This window comes from Haemaphysalis longicornis, unplaced genomic scaffold, assembly GCF_048455015.1.
Source record: "Haemaphysalis longicornis isolate Haplotype H1 unplaced genomic scaffold, Haemaphysalis longicornis Haplotype H1 scaffold_10, whole genome shotgun sequence".
NCBI lineage: Eukaryota > Metazoa > Arthropoda > Arachnida > Ixodida > Ixodidae > Haemaphysalis > Haemaphysalis longicornis.
Window position 1 is genome coordinate 2988279 of NW_027526204.1, and position 18120 is coordinate 3006398.

An 18120-nucleotide genomic window follows, 5' to 3' on the forward strand; every position below is an offset into this window, starting at 1 on the left:
TATCGCTCCGGCGCGCCACCTGGCCCAGCCGTACGCCCCTATACGCCAGGAAAATTACTGCAACCCTAACGAAAGCTGCACGCATGCCCAGCAACATCCCGCGCAGCGAATTCAAGATCATCATTCGACCACGTGGTGGCATGCACACCGGCCGAACAAAGGCAACCGAACTAATGACGGCCATTATGGCAGCAACGGGAATCACAACAGAGGCGGCTATGCGGGACACCATATGCCCAAACATAGCACAGAACATCATTGTGATGAGCACTCCAGACGAGGAAAGAGCAGTGCTATACGCCCAGCTCTGTTCGCTTACCGTCGGGGACCAAGTACACGAGGTGTTCGCATATCACGCGGCACCGGACGACACGGCCAAAGGGGTAATTCGGAACATTTCCACCGAAGACTCCCCCGAAGAAATCAGAGCAAACATCGTTAATGACTACAACCCTATGGTGATCGACGCGCACAGAATCGGCAGCTCGACCGCGGTAGTTGTGCTTTTCCAAGGCACCAAGGTGCCTGCGACAGTTAAATACGGAGCCGTACTGGTTAGATGCAGCCTCTACAGGCAACACCACGAGGTGTGCAAAACGTGCGGCGAAATCGGACATCGCCAGGACGTATGCCCGCAACCACATGCACGAGTGTGCTTCGCTTGCGGGAAGACGAACCCGGGAGAAAATCACGAAAACGAGTGCAAGCCGCACTGCAAACTGAGCGGGGGACCCCACCCCACCGGTACGGCAGGCTGCGTTAACAAATTCAAGACGCCATACTTGGTGAAGAAGAGACAATGGAACAGCAAGCACGCCACGTCACCGCAAGCGGGGCGACCTTCTAGAAAAGACGATTGCGATTTCCCGCCACTCGACCCCCAGCAACAACGCGGACGAAGCCGCAGCGGCAAGAAAGGGCAACGCTCGGCGAGAGAGAGAGAGAGATAGTACTTTATTTCCTTTCAAAAGGGAAGGGGAAACGGGGGTGGCGGGGAGGCTAAGAGCCGCCTCGTTCCAGGCAGCTTCTGGTGGCCTTCAAGATGAAGTCCGCCAGGCTCCTCTGCTCCTCCAACTTGGTTGCAGTAGTCAGCCACGCTCTAGTGTGATCTGCCCTAATTGGCTTGGTGTCTGGGCAGACCCACAGGATGTGGGTTTGATCCTGCGGTACCTTACAGCGTGCACACTTTGGGAGGGGTGTGTGGGTTTGGTTTCTGTACAGGTGAAGTAGAGCTGGTGTGAGAGGCGTGTTTGTCTGGGCTTGACGAAGGGTAACCTGTTCCTGCCGGGTCAGTCTGGGATGAGGTGACGGCAGGCGTCTCTTATCGGGTAGGTAGGTCTTTAGTGTGAGGGTAGGAGGACTAGGGTTCTGGACTTGGTCACTGATGTCGGGAGTCCGGAGAAGGGTTTCGCGGGCGAGCAGGTCAGCTCCTTCATTCCACGACATGCCAGTGTGCGCAGGGATCCAGTACACCCTAACTGGTCCTTTGACGGCAGAAAAAAGGGGTACCGCATTTGGATGGCTAGTGTTTTGGCCCAAAAGAATGCATGCTTTTTTCGAATCGGTGTAAATATTGGTGATTCTACTAGGTTCGGATTGGTGAGCTGCTGCAAGGGCTATGGCGAGAATTTCCGCCTCCTCCACTGTGTGGCAGTTGCGGAGATCAGTGTTCGTTTCTCCTTTGGTGGTCACGTAGGCAATCGCACACATGTTGCCTCTCTTGGCCGCGTCGGTGAAGACATGAGTATTGTTCGGATCTCTTGCGATCTTTTTGCAAAAGTAGCTGGCTCGAATTTTTCTGCGGGTAGGGTTTTTTTCTACATCCATATGCCGTGGGATTGGGGCTACGTGTAGGTGCTGCAGAACGTTTTGCGGAATAGGGATTGCATCGCATCGGTTCCTCCGGTTTGGGTTATATCCCAATTCAGTCATGATGAGGCGGCCTGCTTGGGTGGATTCGAGTCGGCGTAACTGATTATATCTGTGCACTGCGATGACTTCTTCAACCTTGTAAACTGTTCCCGTAGCATCCAGGCTTTCATTTTTAGTGTTGATGGGAAGGCCTAATGCTAACTTCGTGGCTTTCCTGATTAGCGTATCAAGTCTATTTTCAAGAGTTTTTGTGAGATTAACATAGGGTATTTGGTATCGAATTCTACTGGTGATGAGTGCGTCCCGTAGTTTGAGGAGGTCTACTTCCTTCAAGCCCCGGTTTTTGTTAGCGACCCTTCTCATCATGTGGAGTATGTGGTTGACTGCTTGTGTCCACCTCCGTCTGCCTGTATATGAAGTCCAAGGATTTTGATGCTGGATTGCGGTTCGATTGGTTTGCCTTGATGTGTGAGCCGCACAGTGGGCGGCTTCCACCGCGGGTTGTGTACGAGGAGAAGTTCTGTCTTTTCGGCGGAGCATTCAAGTCCGATCCTCTTCGCGGAGTCCTCTACCGCATATAGTGCGTTTTGAAGGTTGTCCTGAATTTGTCCCGCGTTGCCTGAATTGGTCCAGATTGTGATATCGTCGGCGTACAAAGAATATTTCATATCGGGAATTGCGGCGAGGGCTCTATGAATTTTTAGCATTGCCAAGTTGAAGAGTGTTTGCGACAGGAATACCTTGAGGAATACCTCTCTGGGGATGAGAAATAGGACCTGATCTGTACTCGCCGACACCAATGGTAAGTTGTCTTCCACGCAGAAAATCTGCGACATACCGGTATAGGTGGTGGCCACAACCTGTATGTTTTAATTCTTCAAGCATGGCGTCGTGATGAACATTATCGAATGCTTTTTTGAGGTCGATGGCAAGAATTGCTTTAAGTTGGGCTAAGCTAGGGTCCTTATGGACATCCTCGTATATTCGGAGCAGAGTGTCTTGAGTTGAAAGTTTGCTACGGAATCCGATCATGTTGTGCGGTAAGATGTTATTACACTCGAGGTGGTGTTGGAGCCGTTTGAGGACCATGCGTTCCATTACTTTTCCCACGTTAGACGTGAGAGTAATGGGTCGAAGGTTGGTGAACTGGATGGGCTTTCCGGGCTTGGGGATAAAAATGATGTGCCCTAGTTTCCATTCTGAGTATAGGGCTTGTCCCTTCCAGATTTTATTGATTTCGACTAGTAGGGTCTCCAAGTCTTCATCTGCAAGGTTTCGGAGGTGAACAGTAGTAATTGTATCCGGGCCAGGAGCCTTATTGCCCTTGCATTGGCGTAACGCTGCCCGCAATTCCGCCATAGTAAATTCAGTGTCAAGTTCCTCATTGTCCGGTCCTGTGTAGTCAAAGTAGTGCGGTTGGAATCTTGGAGCTATGTATTGACTTTTGATATCCTCTAATAGTCTAGTAGGTTCCTCGTATTTATTTATTAGGCTTTGTAGCTTGTGCTGGGTGTTCGTGGCGTTCGGTCCTGTGTAGTCAAAGTAGTGCGGTTGGAATCTTGGAGCTATGTATTGACTTTTGATATCCTCTAATAGTCTAGTAGGTTCCTCGTATTTATTTATTAGGCTTTGTAGCTTGTGCTGGGTCTTCGTGGCGTCTGGTTCGATGAGCGCTCTTAAAATGCGCCAAGTTCTACTCATGCTGAGTGTGCCCTGTAGGCTTTCGCAAATCTCCATCCATTGCTCCTTACGCAGCTGATCGGAGTACTCTTGGATGTGGTTATTGAGTTTAGAGATGCGTGCTCTGAGCCTCCGATTGGTCTTGCATTTTTTCCATCTTTTTATCAGGGCTATTCGAGCCTCCAAGCAATGAGACAGGTGCGTGTCTACGTTGGGCTCATTTTCGTTGCCACAGTAATATTTTGTGTATTTCTTCATGGTGGTTCGTACTTCTTTCATCCAAGCACCAAGATCTGACGGGCGTTGGCCCTCTCGATCTTTGCGGTATTTAGTCCAGTCAGTTATAGAGTGCTTTTTCCATTTGAGTTTTTTGGGTTCAGTCCGAACGTTGATTAGTAGGATGGCGTGATCACTACCCATGTATTCCTGCGTGTGTACCCAGTTGATCTCCACCCCCTCTGTGGCTGTACTCAAGTCGGGATTGGTATTGCGTTCTACGGAATTCCCTAATCTAGTATATTCCTGGAAGTCATTATGGACACAGTAATTGGCTTCCTGAAGTGTGCGGAGAAGTTTGCTCCCTTTTTTACTGTCTCGCTTGTACCCCCAAGCAGTGTGCGGGGCGTTGAAGTCGCCCGCAAGGATATGCTCGTATTGGCGTCTAGGTCCTGTCGGCCTCAGGAGCTCCGGTAATTCAGATAAATTGTCCCGTGGAGGGCTATAGATATTGGTGACATGAAGAGCGCCGTTTTGAGTTTTTAATTTGATTGTGAGACTATGCTCTGTGTCGAATTCAATTTCTGCATGTATAGACGATATTACAAGAGTAGCGAGATGATCAGATTTTTGGTGTGTAATGTATCCAGTTAACCGGGGCTGCTTGCCCGTTTCCTGGAGTAAAAGTATGTGTGGTTTGTCTGCCTGCGCTGCGATCCAGTGTTGAAGAGCACTGCGCTTCCCCCTAAAACCCCTGCAATTCCATTGCAGAATTCGCAGCTCACGGTCGTGCGCCATCCTCATCAACAGTAATGTTAAGGTGTAGGGCAATTTTTTTCAGAAGGCTGGAGATGGGAGCATATTGTTCTGCGACTCTGTCAAGTATGGCTCTGCTGTGATTCATGATTTCTTCCTCAACCTTTTGCTCTAAGGTTTTGGTTAGGTGCTCAATCCTGATCTCCATTTCCTGAATGCGTTGCCTTAGGACCTGGAGTTCAATCGAGTGATAAGTCCCATCTGCTACGTGGAGGGAGTCCTCTGAGGTACGGCTTCGTTTGGGAAGAGGTGAATGACGGGGAGCGTGGTTGTCGGGATGAGATGTTTCCGCTTCCATATCGTTAGTTTCAGTTTCGGATGCGGTGTGCACCTCTGCTTCCATTTCGTTCGTTTCAATTACGGGTGTTGTTTTCACCAAAGGGTCGATGAAATATTCTGTAGGGACGTGGGTTGTGTGGTGGCTTGATCGGCTACGGAGGGCGTCACGGTATGTTTTTTGCGCTAGCTTAGTGTTGTTTATGCGTGTGGGGTACTTAGAGAGTGGCTGACTTACCCTCCTTTCAGGTTGATATTGCTGTTTCGGGCTGAGCTTCTCTGGGGCCGGTCCTGGGTGTGATGGCTGGTTACTCGGCTGTTTCCGCGGTGCCTGCTGATCTGGCTTTCTTCTTTCTTCATTCCGAGCTGTTGTCGTCGGTGGTCCTTCTTGTGCTGTGCTGTGTTGTTGCGTCTTGTCCATCATTTCTCGAGTAGCGATGCGCTTTTTGTAGGCTTGGTAGCGGACTGCCAGGTCCGCTGCATGTCGTACTTCACAGCTGTTACTGTCTGCACTGTGCGGTCCGCCGCAGTTTGCACATCTAGTGATACAGGTGTGTTCTGCATCGTCTTTTTTTGCTGAGCCATGTCGTCGATGACCTCGTGCTTAAGGAGGAGCATGGCATCTTGAGTGCTCAGGTGACTCCGAAACCCTATGAGTGAGTCGGGGTTGAGTTCGTTGTCTTCGAGATAGCGCTGCCATCGGTTGAGGAGGACATGTTCTAAGACTTTGCCCACACACGAAGTGAGCGAAATCGGCCGGAGATGGTCGATACTGGGTGGTTTGCCCGGCTTCGGAATTAGGACTGTTCTGGCCGTCTTCCACTGTCTCGGGAGGCGACCCGCATGCCAGCACTTGTTATAATACCGCGTTAGGGCAACGATAGCCTGATCATTGAGGTTCTTAAGGGCCTTTGTCACTCGGTCGGGGCCCGCCGCCGATTTGCAGTTGAGAGTTTGCAGGGCTGCCCGCACTTCCCAGACTTCGATGTCCCGGTCTAGGACGTCGTTGCCAGCGCCGCCATATTCGGGGTGCTGATCAATAGGGGAATCGGGGAGATATTTGTCCTCTAGGTGTTTGCGCACCTCGGACTCGCCCCGCTCTGCGATGGCTTTGTGAAGGATGCGAACGAGGGTGTTCTGTTGGTAGCCTTTTGTCTTAGTCTCATCGAGGAAGTGCCGGAGCAGTCGCCATGTCCTACCCTTATGCATCTGGCCATCGGCTTCGCTGCATACCTCGTGCCACTGTTGAGCGCTGCGCGATTTGCAATGCGCCTGGATCTCTTGGTTGAGAATGGCGACTTTCTTGCGGAGGCGCCTGTTGGTGCGTTGCTTCCTCCAGCGCGCTTGTATGGAACGCTTGGCCTCGAGCAAGTGGGCGAGTTGGCTGTCCATTTGGCTAACGCTTTCGTCAGTCTCGATCGTTTGGGTCGCCTTGGCCGTGGCCTGCATGACTGCTGCCGTCCACGCCTCGATGTCTTCGATTTCCGCACTTTCCTCAGGTAGACATCGCCTGAACTTATTCCAGTCCGTGAGCTCATGTGTGCGGGTGCTCTGCGCACTCTTGGGGTTCAGGAGTGGAACGCGCACTTCGAGAACGTAGTGGTCGCTCCCGAGTTCCTCGCCCGTGTTCTGCCACCGCGCCCCCGGGTTGGGAGCTGCCGTCTTAATGGAGGTGAGATCCGTGGTAGTATCACGGGTGACTGATGTACCGATACGCGTGGGGTACGCCGGGTCCGTGACCAGCTGCAGCCTGGCCTCAGTTGCGTTCTCCAGCAAGTCAAAAGCCGTAGCCTTTGACGGTCGTTTTCGGGTAACCCCAGTCTTGGTGTGGCGCGTTGAAGTCGCCTCCGATCAGAAGTGTACTACCCGCGGCTAGTCGGTTCGCTCGATGGAGGAGCGCCCGAAACCGCTGCTTGCGATGGGTCGGATTGCTGTACACCGTGACGAGAAGGATGCGTTCTTTGTGTTTCTTGCCAACAATCACTTCCAGCGCGCAGTGTTCGATCGCACTGCTTTCGATCTTTGCGAACGAGAATGCACACCCCTCGGCCGGCCCCCGTGGAAGTCGCACGCGCGCTGGGTGGACGCGCGTGCGCCCGATACCCAGAGAGCTGCGGCGGGGACTCGCTGAGCGTTTCCTGTAGCATAATAGCATCGGGCTTACGGTTGAGATGTCGGAGGTATTGCTGTAGTATGGCTTTCTTGCCAACGTATCCATTGCAGTTCCAGTGCCATACCAAGAAGTCTCGTGCGGGTGAGCTCATTGCGAAAAGTGCCCGTGCGTTTGTTGCTGATTAACCGGCTGGAACTGCTGAGGGTCCCCACGTGAGCCTAGGTGCGAAATTAGCATTTGGAGTTGGGTTTGCATTTGCATGATCATGGTCTGCATGTTACAGCACGTTTGTTCTAACTGCGCGCTGCGCTCGTTTGACATTTTAATGAAGGCGTCGGTTCGTTACTCTAAGTTCTCAAGCCGTACTAGTAGCTTCCGTTCCTTGGCGGCCTCGAGTGCCCTGCGCTTAGGTGTCGGCTCCGCTTCCCGCTCATCAGGTGGCTGCCTCTGCGGGCGGCGGGTTGCCTGATGGTGATGAGTGCCGTTCGGAGGGCGCTTGCTGCTGTAGGGCGAGGAGTCGGTCCAGCTTCGTGTTGATGTCCGCGTTCATGCGTTCAAGTTCAGTGATCTTCTGGCGTAGTTGGGCGTTTTCGTTCTGGAGGGCCTTCATTGCGGTGTCCTCCGTTTGGGATGGTCGTACAGGCGTCTTGGGTGTTTTGAGGATATCGGCCCAGGCGACTCGTTCACGGGTTACCGACGGCTGTCGGGCGCGACTTGTGCTGCGCTTGCTGGTAGAGCGGTGTCCACTGTTGCCGCGCGTTTGCGACCGCGATCTTCTTCGTCTGTTCTCGGGCGATGCGGGGCGCAATGGCGGGAAATCGGCAGCTGTATTGTATTCCGGGAAGCGTTGACTGCCTAGAGCATCCATCTTGCGGTTCCACTGCCGGCGCTTGACAACATAGGGCACCTTGAACTTGTTTGTGCACTCGCGAGCTTCGGTCACGTGAGGGCCGCTGCACAGCTTGCATTTAGGCGTGCAATGGCGGTCGTGGTCCGCGTTAGGGGTAGCCTCGCCACATGCAATGCATAATCGGGTGTCAGGGAAGGGGCATACGTCGCTTCGATGGCCGACTTTTCCGCATAGCCTGCATACATCGAAGTGCTTCCTATATTGGCCGCACCGCAGGAGAATCGGGCCGTATTTCACATAGCTGGGGACCTTGGGCCCCTCAAACAGGACGATTACCGCTGTCGTGTTGACGATTCTGTGTGTTTGTAATGCCAGAGGGTTCGCCTCATTTACGATATTGGCATTGATCTCGGCGGGAGAGTCCTCGATCGCGATTCCTCGGATCACACCCTTCACGGTGTCTTCGTGTGCCGCTTGATACGCGCTGACCTGGTAATTCCTGCCTCCTATGAAGAGGCCTTGCATGCTGACATATAGCCCCGCTCGGCGGGGATCGGGGGTGCTCACCACGATGATATTTTGGGCCACGTTAGTGCAGATTGTGTCCGCGTTTGCTTCTTGTTTCGGGATCCCGGCCGCTGCGACTACGGCGGACATGGTAATCGTCACCTCGGTCCTCGCTATGTTCAGGCCTCCACGTGGCCGTACTATTATTTTGATATCGTCCTTTGGCAGTATCGGTGGCATGCGTGCTGCTTTCGTGGCCGCTGCCGTGTCCCTCCTGGCGTAACTAGCTCGCTCTGGCGCTTTCGACGTATGTTCAATCGATGGGGACTAACCGGCTTTCGAAGCGTCGTCGGCGGCAGCGGCGGGCTTTGTGCGCTTGCCCACTGTCGTCCATCCTGCCGTATTATGTTATGTCGCTGCCTTGAACTCCGATGCTCGTGCGGCCGTCGTGGCTGCCGAGCTGCAGATCCGAGCTCCTATCTTCCTTCGGTGCCGTGCTAATATCCATCGCCGTGTCCGCGTGGGCCATACCGAGCAGCGGTTAGGCCTAACGGCCGGTGCCGGCGCTCCCGGGGGCCGTACTCGCGCTAAGCCTCGGCTAGGCTTAGCGGGGCGGCCACGCTGTGCACAAGAAAATCGTCCGTAAATCGAGTAATTCACGTACCACTTGGTCGACTGTGGTGTCAGTCGGTGCCGGAGATGGTACCGCCCACTGTGGTAACAATGAAACTTCGGTATAGGATAATTAGCGCTGCGATAATTGTCATATTAGCGGGAGCCGACGTGAAGCGCGTCCGCACTCGCCGGCCTCCTAGCGGCCCTCACGTGGGCCGGAGTCACCAGAGCGCCGAATGCGCACGCCAGATCCAAAACGCCACAGAAGCGCCGAGAGCAGTCAACGCAGCGGAACGACACGATGAAGAGTCTACGCGAAGAAATCTCAGCCCTCAAGGCAGAGAACGCACGCCTCAGACGAGGCCATAAGACTCCTGGAAAACACACAAGCGCAGCAAAAGCGAACGCCGCAACTGCAGCCGGCCGGGCAACCACAGTGGGAGCAAGGTCAAGTCCCGCTCCCCCCGTCGCTGACGCCACGCCACCAACAGCGCGCGAAAACGCCACCGCCAGCGCCGACCAACCCACAACCCACGCCGGCAACACCGCCACCCAAGAAGACAGCAGAGCAATCTCGGGGGACCTCCACGACCCCGCCGCCTGCCGAAACCGCAATGGAGGAACAAGAAGACGACTCCCCGCGAGCGAGGGAAGACGATCAAGAATCACGCGCCCAAGGAGGCATCAGTGTGGCCGTGCGGCTCCGCCGCTGCACCGAACGAATCAACCGACTCGAAAAGCGCATGGACGGCTTTGAGCACCGGGTAAATGCAGGTTTCGCAGCGGTGGAACGCCGCTTCGACGCACTGCAGGAGTTTCTCTACAGAAAGCTGGGCCGCGACGACGACGCGCCAAACGACCGCAACCACCCCGCTCAATCACCACCCGCATCATGGCCGTCAAACTAGCAACATGCTCGAGCCTAAAGATCTGGCACTGGAACGCCAACGGGTTCCAGTGCAGAAAGGCGGTACTACAGCAACACCTGCAGAGCCTCGAGGCGCCCCCTGACGTCATCATGGTTCAAGAAACTCACACCGAAAACGCACCAACCCTCCCGGGCTACCGTACGCACGCAAGCCCCCCCCCCCCCCTTCCCCCCCAGTGCAAGGGACTGCGGCAAGGGGGCCGCTCAAGGGGTGTGCACCTTCATTCGGAAAGGGCTCACCTTCATCATGCACGAATAGTTCATCGGACGCAGCACCATCGAACACTGCGCGACCGAGGTGGTCATCGGCAAGAAGAAGGAGTCCTTTCTTCTCATCAACATCTACAGTAACCCTACGCACCGGCACCAAAAATTCAAGACACTCATGCACAAGGTGTTACGCACGGCACAGACAGCCACCATCGCCATATGTGGGGACTTCAACGCATCACGCAAAGAGCTCGGCTACCACCGCACTACAGTCAAGGGCAGAGACCTGCTGGATGCGGCGGCCGACGCCGGCTTCACCCTCCACACGGACACAGCGGCGCCCACCCGCATCGGCACCTCCGTCACGCACGACACCAACCCGGACCTGGCATTCGTCCGCACGAGGACGTCGGCTAAGAAGGGGGTCGAGTGGCGGAACACGGGCCACAACCTGGGCAGTGATCACTTCATCATCGAGCTGGACCTACCGACCTCCGCCGTCGGGTCCAACGGAAACCGGCGAAAACACAAACTCACCGACTGGACCCGCTTCAGAGCGGAGTGCCTGGAACCGCAGGGCGAGATCACGGACATCGAGAAGTGGTCGGAAGACATCGTGCAAGCAACCTCGTTCGCGACCACGCAAGTGGAAACGGACGAAGAAATGCAGCAAATCGACAGCCGCCTGGCCCACATGATCGAGGCCAGGCAATCCCTACAGAGACGATGGAGACGCCAGCGCCATAACCGCACGCTACGCAAGCGGGTGGCCGAACTCGGAAGCGCCATCGAAAAGTACAGCCGCGAGCTCTGCACACAGCACTGGCATGCCATCTGCAGCGAGGCGGACGGGCAGCTCCACCAGGGTCGAACCTGGAAATTACCCCGCCACCTCCTCGACGAAACGAAGAGCAAATGGTACCAGCAACACCGCCTGGCTCAAATCATGCACACTACCATCAAGAAGCTGGGGTAGGAAGAGACGTGCAAACGCCTCAGCGAACGCTACCTCCCGAGCACACCTAGCGATAATCACGACAGATATCACGGCCCGGCCAACCCAACCCTCGACCGCGACATAGACGAGTGGGAAGTCCGGGCGGCGCTACAGAACGTCAACTGCAAGTCGGCGGCCGGTCCGGACCGGGTCACCAACAAAGCCCTCCGCAACCTCAACGACGGGGCCATCGCGGCCCTCACAGCTTACTTCAACCGGTGTTGGCGCGCGGGAACCCTCCCGCGACAGTGGAAGGCAGCCAGAACGATCCTCATCCCCAAGCCCGGCAAGCCACCTGGCATCGAGAATCTGCGCCCGATATCTCTCACATCGTGCGTGGGCAAGGCACTCGAGCACGTCCTCAACAACAGATGGCAGCGCTACCTCGAAGACGAAGGCCTCTACCCCGACGCCATGTTGGGGTTTCGTGAAAGGCTCAGAACCCAGGACGCCATGATCCTGCTACAACACGACATACTTGACGTGACCGTCCCTACCCAAGACCACAGGGCGGTGCTGGGCCTGTATCTACAGAGCGCCTTCGACAAGGTGCGTCACTCAGCCATCCTAGCGCAGGTCTCGCGCCTGGGCCTGGGGGAGAGAACATACAACTACATCCGCGACTTCCTGTCGCACCGGACAGTGGAAATACAAACGGGCGACCTGCAGCTACCAGAGAGGGGACTGGGCAGCGTAGGCACCCCCCAAGGCTCGGTGATTTCGCCGGTGCTCTTCAACCTCGTAGTGATCCGCGTGGTCCAGCGACTTTCGGTGATTCCACAGGTTCGCTACACCATCTACGCCGACGACATTACCCTTTGGGTCCCCGGAGGGAGCGAGGGCCACATCGAAATGACACTACAAGAGGCAGTCGACGCCATCGAAGACCACCTGGCCAACACCGGGCTGAGGTGTTCCCCGCAAAAGTCCAAACTGCTCATCATCCCACCACCGGGCAGGTACCGCAAGAAAGCAGAGGAAGACTCCACCACGATCACACTACGCACGGGCGACGGCGTCGTCATCCCCAAAGTGAGCAGCCTTCGTGTCCTCGGCATGCTCCTCGAAGCAAGCCGAAGCAACGCGCCACGGTCGACCGCGTCATCACGGAGCTGGGCATCGCCACCCGCCTCATCAAACGCATATCCACAAGACGTCATGGAATGAAAGAGACCAGCCTCCTACGGCTGGTACAATCCTTCGCCATGAGCCTCGTGGCCTACGTGGGGGCCTTTCACCCGTGGAAGAAACACGAGAGAGACAAGATCAACGCGGCCATTCGCAAGACCTAGAAAGCCGCTCTGGGGCTACTCAACAGCACCAGCACAGAACGACTACTGGAACTGGGCCTCCATAACATCCTGGAGGAAATCAGAGAGGCCCAGAGAACAACGCAACTCGACTGCCTCTCATCCACGAGGGCCGGTAGGAATATCCTCGAACGTCTCGGCTACGGCCGCGGCCGAGCGGGGACAGAACCGCAAAACACACAGAGCCTCCCAAGAGAGACGCTCCAACGCATCAAGGTACTCCCGCTGCCCCGCAACGTCCACCCCGATCACAATCCGGGACGCAGGGCGGCCAGGGCCAAGGCCCTCACCGAGGCGCACAAAAACGACACGGGCGCCCTCTACGTGGACGCAGCGAGATACCCAGACCGCCCGAACACCTACGTGGCCGTGGCGGTGAAGGCTACAACTGGTAAAGTGTACAGTGCGTGCAGTGTCCATGCTCCGACCGCCTTACAGGCAGAGGAGGTGGCGATCGCGCTCTCGCCAACAAACCCGCGGTGTACCACAGTGCTCAGTGACTTGCGTTCGGCCATCGCGAACTACGCCAAGAACACAGTGTGCGATAGGGCAGTGAGTACAGTGCAGTGTCGTGCAACGTCCGGCGAGCTGGCGACGCCGGTCACCCACATCCGCTGGTTCCCGGCGCACACGAGCATCGAAGCCAGCAGTCACCCCAACCGCAACGAGACAGCGGACGCCGCCGCGCGAGAACTTTCCAACCGCGAGCCGCCCCCCCCCCCCCCCGGTCCTCCCCGGCGGACGGGTACCCAGAAACCGAACAAGAACCCATCGCGTCGTACGGGGAAATACTACAGTGGTACAGGCTCGGCAGGCGACTAAAGCCGCCCCCCCTTCCCCCCACCCCAAGCTCACCAGAGCGGAAGCCGTGCTATACAGACAACTACAAACGAACTCGGTGATCACCCCGGTGCTGGCGCGCCACGTGTGTCCAGAGGTCTACGAAAATGTGCTGTGCAGTGTGTGCGCGAGAACGAACGCAACGCTAGCCCACTTGCTGTGGGGATGTGAACGACACTCGCTGGAGGCAGACGGTGCAACGCGCCTGCCCGAGGACATTACGTATGCCATGAACTCGGGTGAGCACGAGGTGCAACTACGAACTATCCAGCGGCTCGAGGCTGCTCTCGCAGGGCAGAAGCGCCGGGAAGCGTCGTCGGGGGGTCGGCGGGTCAACACCCGAACACCCACCACGCACCGACCGCGCCGACGCCCGCGAGGCACTGCGTCCGGGACGACCTAATACTCGTCTAGGAAGGGCAGGCCCTGCGTGGCCGAGGCCCCTACCCTCCGCAGGAACCTTCAATAAAGTCATTTTCTCTCTCTCTCTCTCTCTGGCCGCTCGCATCACCCCGCTACCACACGTATGCCTGAGGCTGCGGAGTTCGGATCGGGCGCCCCCACTCGGTCGCAACAGCTGGTGTCAGCGCTGGGATGACACGGTCGCAACAATATCTAGTTGGGTAGTGTGAAACTCTTTTTTGCAAATTAGCAAGGCCTTGTAAAGCAGTCAGGTTGTGTCTTATCTCTGTTTTGAATTTCACACTCAGTCGGTATTTATACAAGTTGTGAATACTGTTTATTCTGGCATTGTGGAATATTTGAGCAGTGTGGGATCGGTACGATGCGTTGTAGACATGACGAATACATTTTTCTGCAGGATATAAATGTGCTGCAAACTAGAGGGCGCTGAAGTTCCTCTTAGCTGGCAATAGTTAAGATGACAGAAAAAAAGCGAGTTATAAAGAAGCCATTTAGTTCGCGTTGACAGCAAATGTTTCAATCGGCCTACCATACCAGCGATTGAAGCTAACTTCGTCGTGAGAAAGCTGATATGTTCGTCTCAAAACACATGTGAAGAAAATATTACGCCAAGACACTTGCAGCTCTCGACAATATCTACATTACAGGAGTTCAGTACTATGGCTTGATGCACTGTGATGACCTTGTTTCTTGGCCGCAAAATAACGTCTTTAGTCTTCTGTTGATTTATACGCATGGAGTTTGATGCTGCCCATTTTTCTAGCACTCTCATGCGGATAATATATTGCCGCGAACAATGTATGGGTTCGTTTATTTATTGTATGTTTACTGCCCGGCCACGCTCGGCTCTGATATCTGGGTCCCAAGTGAAGTGCGTCTTCCATTCTTTATATTTATGTCGCACGGGCTATCTCGTTCAGATAAGCAGACTGTTTCGTCCTAACGTCACTAGCTCATAATAATCTTCTTTGATCTACCATGTTCTGAATGTAAATCGACGGTTCCAGAAACACTCACGACCGCAACTTTGTCGGCACGGCCAATGCGAACTACGTCGACAGCAGAACAGACGTCGCGGCATTAAAATCACCGGAGCTCGCCTGCACACGTCACTTTGTTGACTGCTGCTTCGCCGCCTGTGTATTCTTTGAGTTGTTAGGGAAGCACAAGTTCGCTCCAATAAACTTGTTTTCCTTGAAGACAACTGCGTCGTCTTTGACTTCGTGACATCTGGTAGAGGTGCTGGGTAAATGCACCCTAAGCCCTCGTCTAGCCCACAAGCAAGCCCCACTCGTGTGAGCCGCCGACAGCAAGGTCTTCAGCCGGAGTTTGGACTGCTTCCGGATAAAGTGAAGAAAGAAGACGTCCTGACCACCACCATGATCAAGGCATGCACCGTGACCAGCGCTACCAATCTTGCCCTTATTCTTCAGCAACCCAGGGAGCCCCCATCATTCCATGGGTCACCTTCGGAGGATCCCGAAGACTGGTTGGAGCAAGTCGAACGGGTCTTGCTGTTTAACTGATGGGACGACGCGGAGAAACTGATCCGTGCTGAGAAGATTCAGCACGGATCTGGTTCGAGAACATTGAGAGCTCCCTAGAATCTTGCAACGAATTCAGAACGCAATTTTTAACGTCGTTCACCACGGTTGTGCGAAAAGAGCGGGCCGAAGTGTTGCTGTAGACGCGGACACGACGAAGGCATTGTTGTGTTGGTCGAAGAGATCAAGAGACTGTTCAGGCGTGCTGACCCTTCCATGGCGGAAGAAAAGAAGTTACGCTTCTTAATGCGCGGTGTGAAGGAAGAACTGTTTGCTGGACTTGTTCGCAATCCGCCCAAAACAGTCGCCGAATTCGTGACGGAAGCCAGCACAATTGAAAAGGCCCTCGAAATGCGTGCTAAGCAGTACGACCGCAACTTTGTGGGCACGGCCAATGCGAACTACGTCGACAGCATGCGTATTCCGGCAGATAGCCCACGCGAGACTATCCGCGCAATAGTGAGGGAGGATAGGCAGAATCTGAGCTAGTTGAGGGAGGAGCTGAGGGAGGGAGGAGCTGCAGAAACTTCTCCCAACGGCGCCACAACCACAAGTCGCTTCTCTTACCGACGTCATTAGAGAAGTGCAGCAAGCGCTAGGAACTTCAACAACGCCGGAAGCAGCCCGCGAGCCGCAAGCGATGGCCTACGCGGCTGCTGTCCGTCGCTCTCACCCACCTGCGCCCTATTGTCACGAGGCTCCGTACCGTCATCCCCTGCCGGCGGCCCGACCACGTGTGGGGCAACCCCCGCCCCAAGGAAGACCGACGTGTGGCAACGCCCGAAAATCGTCCGCCATGCTACCACTGCGGAGAGACCGACCACATCTACCGTCGCTGCCCCTACAAGAGGCCCGGTTTGCGAGGGTTCTCCGTCGACGCACCACTCCCCCGACCCGTCCAGCGCCCATCTGAGATCGAAGAATACCTGTCCAACACCAGCCGTGGACCAGCCCGTTTCAACCGTTCGCCGTCACCGTACCGATACCAGCCGCCGAACCGCCGTAGCAATGCTCAGTTCGCACCTTGAAGGTCCCCCAGCCCACGCGGGGGAAACTAAAAGCAGCAACTTCTCGAGGTGAGGTTGCACAACGGCGGAAAAATGAAAACCCTCCAACGACGCAACGACTCGCCGAAGACCATGATTCATGACTTGCCCTCAGCCGGACGACCCTATAACCTGGAACTGGCTCCCGAACACGGCGACAACGACACGGCGCGAAGCGTACCCTACATGACCAAGCCTGCCGTTGAGAAAACGACGATAAGGACGACGCATAGTGCGAAACCGTCAAGACGCACAAGCCGAGACATGACGCCACGACGTATCCGGAACTCGAGGAAGGCGGCGTCCGACGTCCAGTTGTCCATCGATGGCTTTGATGTAGTTGCCCTCATAGACACGGGAGCCGACTACTAAGTCATGAGCGGATCAAGATGGAACGGTCCGCTCATACGCACAGCTGAAGGCCATCTTGTAACGCCCAGTGGAACGTGCACATCACGCGTCATCATAGACGGCACCACGTACCCTGCTACTTTCGTCATTTTGCCCAACTGCTTCTGCGATGTAATTCTTGGAATGAACTTTTTGATAAACAACGGTGCAATAATCGATCGGCAGACCAAGTCAATACTTTTTCCTCCGATCACTCCAAGACGCCGGAAGCGAACCCCGAACATTGTGCTGCTGTAAGGATTGCTGATGATCATGTCACCCTGCCACCCCGCGCAAGCTTGATGATCACGATCTACTGTAAAAATGCTGCTCCTGACGTCGACGCTATCGTAGAGAGTGATCAAAGGTTGCTTCTCGACCGCGGTGTCTCTGTTGCAAGAGGCATTGCGCGCTTCAGAGAACACCAATCCCACGTTTTGGTTACTAATTTCACCGAGGAGCACCAGCATTTAAACAAGGGCGCTGCAATTGCGTTCCTCGAAGAAACGTAACAAGCAAGTGACGTGATCGCGGTCGCCGACTTTGAACGCCCACCCGAAGATACCTTCAAGTTTCCGCATCCCTTCGACGTGAATCCGGCGCTACCGCAAGAAGAAAGGAACAAGTTATTGGCTTTCCTGCATCGCTACAGCGAGTGTTTTTCGTCGAACTCAAAGTTACGTCAGACACCTCTAGCGAAGCACCGAATAATAACCGATGATGGAGCCCGACCTAACCGACAGTCACCGTACCGCGCCTCTTCACACGAGCGGGAAGCCATCCGGACTCAAGTCGACGACATGATCAGCGACAACATTATACAGCCATCGAAAAGCCCCTGGGCTGCGCCGGTCCTACTGGTGAAGAAAAGAGACGGCACATTAAGGTTTTGCGTTGACTACTGGCGACTGAACAAAATCACCAAAAATGGCGTCTACTCCCTGCCATGAATCAACGACTCCCTCGACCACCTCTGCCTTGCGAAGTACTTCTCATCGATGGATCTGAAGACCGGCTACTGGCAAATTGAAGTGGACGAGAGAGACCGAGAGAAGACCGCATTTGTAACCCCGGACGTCCTATACGGGTTCAAGGTGATGCCGTTTGGGCTGTGTACGGCGCCAGCAACGTTTCAAAGAGTCATGGACACTGTGCTAGCTGGCCTGAAGTGGCACACCTGCCTCGTATACCTCGACGATGTTGTGGTATTCGCCCGGACTTTCGACGAACACCTTGTAAGGTCGGAGTCTGTACTCGAGTCCACTCGTACATCGGGGTTAACGCTGAATCCTGAAAAGTGCCGTTTCGCGCACGAGGAGCTCGAGTTTTGGGGCCACGTCGTCAGCGCCGCGGGAGTCCTACCTGACCCGGCGAAAACTTCAGCCATTGCGAACTTCCCAAGGCCGAAAGACAAGAAGGGCATGCGAAGATTTCTCGGACTGTGCGCATACTACCGGCGCTTGGTCGCAAACGTTGCACGCATTGCA

General features: G+C 55.2%; 1 protein-coding gene across 1 annotated transcript; it reads left to right on the top strand.

The window, feature by feature from the left end:
- Window positions 1–9559: 9559 nt before the first annotated feature.
- On the top strand, window positions 9560–12372 carry LOC144158081 (uncharacterized). Its single transcript, XM_077688741.1, has 5 exons — window positions 9560–9709; window positions 10133–11055; window positions 11125–11335; window positions 11615–12112; window positions 12154–12372. Exons 1-5 carry the CDS (start codon window positions 9560–9562, stop codon window positions 12370–12372), a joined length of 2001 nt encoding a protein of 666 aa, XP_077544867.1.
- The last annotated feature ends 5748 nt before the right edge of the window (window positions 12373–18120 follow it).

What these genes read in the sequence shown, in the direction of transcription:
- LOC144158081 (XM_077688741.1), top strand. Translation starts at nt 9,560, where the DNA reads ATGGAGGAACAAGAAGACGACTCCCCGCGAGCGAGGGAAGACGATCAA. An exon ending in TGGACGGCTTTGAGCACCGG is followed by an intron (nt 9,710 to 10,132) that starts GTAAATGCAGGT and finishes ATGCACGAATAG; the next exon opens with TTCATCGGACGCAGCACCAT. An exon ending in ACGGCGTCGTCATCCCCAAA is followed by an intron (nt 12,113 to 12,153) that starts GTGAGCAGCCTT and finishes CCTCGAAGCAAG; the next exon opens with CCGAAGCAACGCGCCACGGT.